Here is a 4,503-nt window from a genome sequence, read left to right as displayed (position 1 = left end):
GGAGGGAGCCGCGGCCCGCGCTTCCAGCCTGCAGACCCGAGGTAGCCGCCCGGAGAGAGCTCAGCGCCCGGCCGCAGACGTTCACTCTTCCTGCGTCTTGCTGGGCCTCGCCGCGTCCCCGTCCACGTCCACTCTGTGCCCGCAGCGCCTTCTGGCCTTGGTCCCAGAGGCTAGCGACGCTGTGGGTGACCGCTGCCTCCCTTTCTCCTTCCGCGGTTATTTTTCTGTCTCCCTGTAGACTTGGGTACTTCTTGGTGTCAGTATCTGGGCACAGGAAGGACCATGGCGGGGATTCACCCCGACTGCACACGCGCACCCCTACCCCAGCACCCCAGCCGCTTCCCAACACCCCGGAAAACCTCCTGGGGCGACCTCCTGCAGCTTCAGCGGCTCTCGGCAGAGTTCTTCCCTCCGGATAGGCCCAGAGCTCACCTCTCTCAGCCTGGCTCCGGAATGGTGCTGGGCATCGAACTCGGGCCCTGGCACTTGCAAGACAGGCGGAGACACCACCGAGCCAAATCCCCGGCCCAAGGCACCTGAACATTTACTTAGGTTAACCCTCAACATTTGGAGCAACCAGAATTAAAACAACAATAACAGCAACAAAAAAACCTAATTCTCTCTCTTCTATTGAGTTATTGTACTTTCTTCTCTTATAGGATTCTTTATTCTATTAGGATCTTTAATTTCTAGATTCAGTCAAGATAATAACATTGAAAGCTTAAAATATACAGCTGTATCTTGAGATTTGCGTTTAATTCTCATTTTTCCTTTTACATTAAATGCATCCAAACATCGCCCATGTGGTTTTCCTGAGGTTGAATTTAACACTTTTACAATACAGTGTCCTCGTGCTCTTACTTTTCTTTTTAAATTTATAACTAGCACAGATAGGAGCTTTAAATAAATGGCTTCAGTTTAGTTCTGCTGTGGCCCCTGGACTTCATCCAACAGCCTGTAAGACCGGAGAAGGGACAGGGAAGAGCCAATGAGGCCAAGTGGGAGAAAACTAGTGAGTGGTAGAGGCTTTGTGACCTGGAGTGCGTTTGCTTTGCCAAAAAGCAGGTGAGCGTTCAGCAGTTTACCCGCGGAGGATGAGAGATTAGCTTGCAAAATGTTCCAGTTTTCCCAGAGAAGCTGGGATTTTTCCTATGCAATTTTCTGAGATATAAATGAAAATATCAAAGTTAAAACAAAAACAAAAACTGTTAAGAGCTGCCACCGTACGACTTGTGTTTTATGTTTTCTTTTGTAAGGTATAAATTTAGAGAGTTTGATATTTGTAAATTTTAATTTTTTTCTAGATCCATTCTCTCCATTTTCACTGAGCAGTGGAAGAAGACTGAACATCTGTTACACCAGAAACTTGATTCTTAGAGATGGCAAAAGCAGTAAGTAATGTGTCATTAAAAGAAAAATGTGAGTCATAGAAATAGACCACGTGGAAGGGAAACAGACTTCAGCTTGGTCCTGACCAGTCACTTACAGTTTTTGAAATGCCTAGCCTACGCAGTGGAAAGGAATATGCCAAAGTTAGAATAGATGGGCTCTGGGTAGTAAATTAATGATACTTATTTTTCTTTACACTTTTTCAGTGTTTCATAAACATTCTCCAAATATGTCATAAAACATAAATAGCAAAAAAAAGAAAGAAAGAAAGAAAGAAAGGTTAGCAAGGTTATTCTAGGAAAGTAGGATTTGAGGCAATCTTTTTTCCCCCTGGTTCTTTGTACTTTTGTTGTTGTTTTGAGACAGTCTCACTATGAAATTCAAGCCCACGCTGGCCTCAAGCTCACAAGTCTTCCTGCCTCAGCCTCCAAAATGCTGGGATTACAGGCGTGCGCCACCACACCTGGCCGTTACTTATAAATAAGTAAAACATATCCAAAGCTATGTCAGGGAGGGAGAATCACCCATTGCTCGGCCTGTTTTTCGGGTGGAAGCTCATCACTAAGGAGCTACAATTTATCATAGGCCTTGTCACATGTAAGTTTTTATCTTCACAACAACCTAATGAGGGGGCGTGACTGTTATGTCCACCTGTGGACGATGAAACAGACGCAGAAGGTGAGGCCAGTAAGGTGGCAGAACCTTCCCGACAGCCTTTTGGATGCTGGCTCAGGTGCTCTGCCTACCACTGTCCCAGTGGCGCATTCCCTGAGGAGGCTTCGGGGACACTGCTTAACTGTCACTGAGGTCGGGAGGCGGACGCCTGAGCCCAGCGTGGTCTTCAAATCCATGACCGGGGCAGCATTCCAGAAGGGCCCAAACCCTGGGATGCTGTGACTCTGTCCCTTCTGCTGCAGGGAAGCAGGGAAGGGTGTGAGAAGCCAGGTGGGCACCGTCAGGGCTGCGAGGTATGAGGTGGCCCTGAACTGTGATGGCGCCTGATGGCGCCATGATAAAAATGTGCCCACCGAGGTTCAGCTGAACTCTCTTGCCAGCAAATCATCATATCCGCTCCTGTGAAGAGAGTAGGATCTTTCCTGCAACTCTGCAGACACCTACTCAGTAACAAATTCTTCATTTAAAGAAAAGTGGAGTGGGCTGTGGTGGCGCACGCCTGTAAACCCAGCACTCAGGAGGCTGAGGCAGGAGGATCACCACAAGTTCAAAGCCAGCCTGAATTATGTAGTGAGACCCTGTCTCAAAAAGTGAAAAAGTATTTCTTGATTGGGCTCCAGCTCTTAGTTGTTTTGCCCTCCTGAGCCTAGATGGCCATTCCTTGGGTGAACGGGTTGTGTCTGCAGGCCTCCTTGAAGAGTTTGCACACATGCCTTACATGACGGCATCGCACAACAGCCAGCCTGCCGTCTGCTCCGGAGTCTGGGACTGTCTGACCCTAGACTCCTCTCTGCTAAATACTGGTATCCGAAACAGTGAAGTTTCTCTGGCCTCAGGCACCTAAATTAAAACAGAAAAATGAACTTGTGATGGAAGTCACAGAAGCCAACTGTGTTCTTTGGTATAGATCTCCAGTTAAAGTACTGAGTAGTGTTTTTGGGGAAAAAAAAGGTTTAGTTTAAAGATAAATACATAATCGGAAAGCCGACATAATTACTGTTCGCTACACACTTCTGGCAGTGTTGTACAAAAGTAACCTGGGTCTGAATGGAAGAGCTTTTAGAAATGCTATGGTGAGTTTCTGAAAACTGCTCAGCAGCAGTGACCACGGCTGAATAAAGAGGGCGCCAGACAGGAAGCCCAGGGAGACTGAGCTACGAGTGTGGAAAGTAGAACCAACTTTTCGTAATCTCTGTGAAAAGGACCAAGTATTTTAAATACAGTACTGAAGTCAAGACTCGAACATTTTTCTGACTGCTATTACTGGCCTTGTTTTATAGGACCTTGTCCCATCCTCAAGAAGAAAAATATTGCCTGTTACGATGGCACACGTCTCTAGTCCTAGCACTCAGAAGGCTGAGGCAGGAGGGTCACCATCAGTTTGAGGCCAGCCTGGGCTACATAGTGAGTTCAAGGCCAGCCTGAAATACACAGCGAGACCCTGTCTCAACACCCCCCTAAAAAAATACTGATTTTTTGTTATCAAATATGGTTTTTGAGTATTTGCTTTATGTCAGACACTATGTTAAACAATTTCCAAGAATCATTTCATTTGCACTTACAGAAGAGGCCGATGAGCTCAGTGTGACTGTTGTCAGTGTTCTGAATGACTAATCTCTCTAAATCAAGGCCGAAGATTTTGGTAGTTTTCCAAAAGTGGAAAGTAATTGGTGGAGCAAGGACTTGAAGCCACACTATGGGAATACGTGCATGCCTACCCCTGCTGCCTGCTAACCTGCCAGGCCTTACTCAGCACCTAAGAGAGGTTTTAGGTTCCCCGGTGGGTGGGAAGAGAGCTCTGGGGAAGGGAGAAACAAGTTCAGTTGCATCATAACACTAGAAAAGAGTTTGTAGGCTTTTCTGGTTCTGTTTCCAGGTACTGGGGGTTGAACCCAGGGCCTTCACACTGAGCTACAGCCCCAGGATTTTATTTTCTGAGACAAGGCCTTGCTCATTTGCCCAGGCTGGGCAAGAACTTGTAGTCCTCCTGCCTCAGCCTCCCAGAGTGGTGGAATTACATACAGCTCTGTGTCACCATGCACAGCTAAGAGTTTGCTAGGCAATGACTCTAATTGGCATTTGTATCAGTTAAATACTTTGCCTGTTTTTATAAATTGAAAGAAAATGAATGTGGTGTAATTGGAGGCATTTTCTTTAAAGTTAAAGCAAATTGACAAGATGTGGGTGGAGAATTTCGATGCACCCTGCAGAAAGTGTTTGAAAGGAAAAACAAAACAAAACATGCTGAGCAATGTGGAGAAAAGAGGAGAGAGAAGGTCTTTGTCCCTATTTATTCTATGCTTGAATTTACCATTTAGAGATATATGTGTTGGGGCCGGGGATTTAGCTCAGTGGTTCTGCTGCCTGCCTCGCAGGTGCAAGGGCCCGAGTTCGATCTCCGGTACCAAAAAAAAAAAAAAAAAAAAAAAAAAAAAAATA

General features: G+C 46.1%; 1 protein-coding gene across 1 annotated transcript in view; it reads left to right on the top strand.

Annotated features, from left to right (window-relative positions):
* The window catches only part of Mccc1 (methylcrotonoyl-CoA carboxylase 1), a 61,140-nt gene that overhangs the window by 47,103 nt on the left and 9,534 nt on the right, over positions 1–4,503 (top strand). Inside the window, exons 14-15 of the mRNA XM_010624542.3 lie at positions 5–41; positions 1,305–1,391. Coding sequence (XP_010622844.1) covers positions 5–41; positions 1,305–1,391 — 124 coding nt within the window. The remainder of the gene's footprint in view (positions 1–4; positions 42–1,304; positions 1,392–4,503) is intronic.

The sequence above is a fragment of the Fukomys damarensis genome, unplaced genomic scaffold (assembly GCF_012274545.1).
Source record: "Fukomys damarensis isolate Sample0158 unplaced genomic scaffold, DMR_v1.0_HiC HiC_scaffold_12, whole genome shotgun sequence".
In the NCBI taxonomy this organism is placed as follows: Eukaryota; Metazoa; Chordata; class Mammalia; order Rodentia; family Bathyergidae; genus Fukomys; species Fukomys damarensis.
The sequence above is the reverse complement of the archived record's forward strand: the minus strand, read 5'-3'. Positions and strand labels throughout refer to the sequence as shown.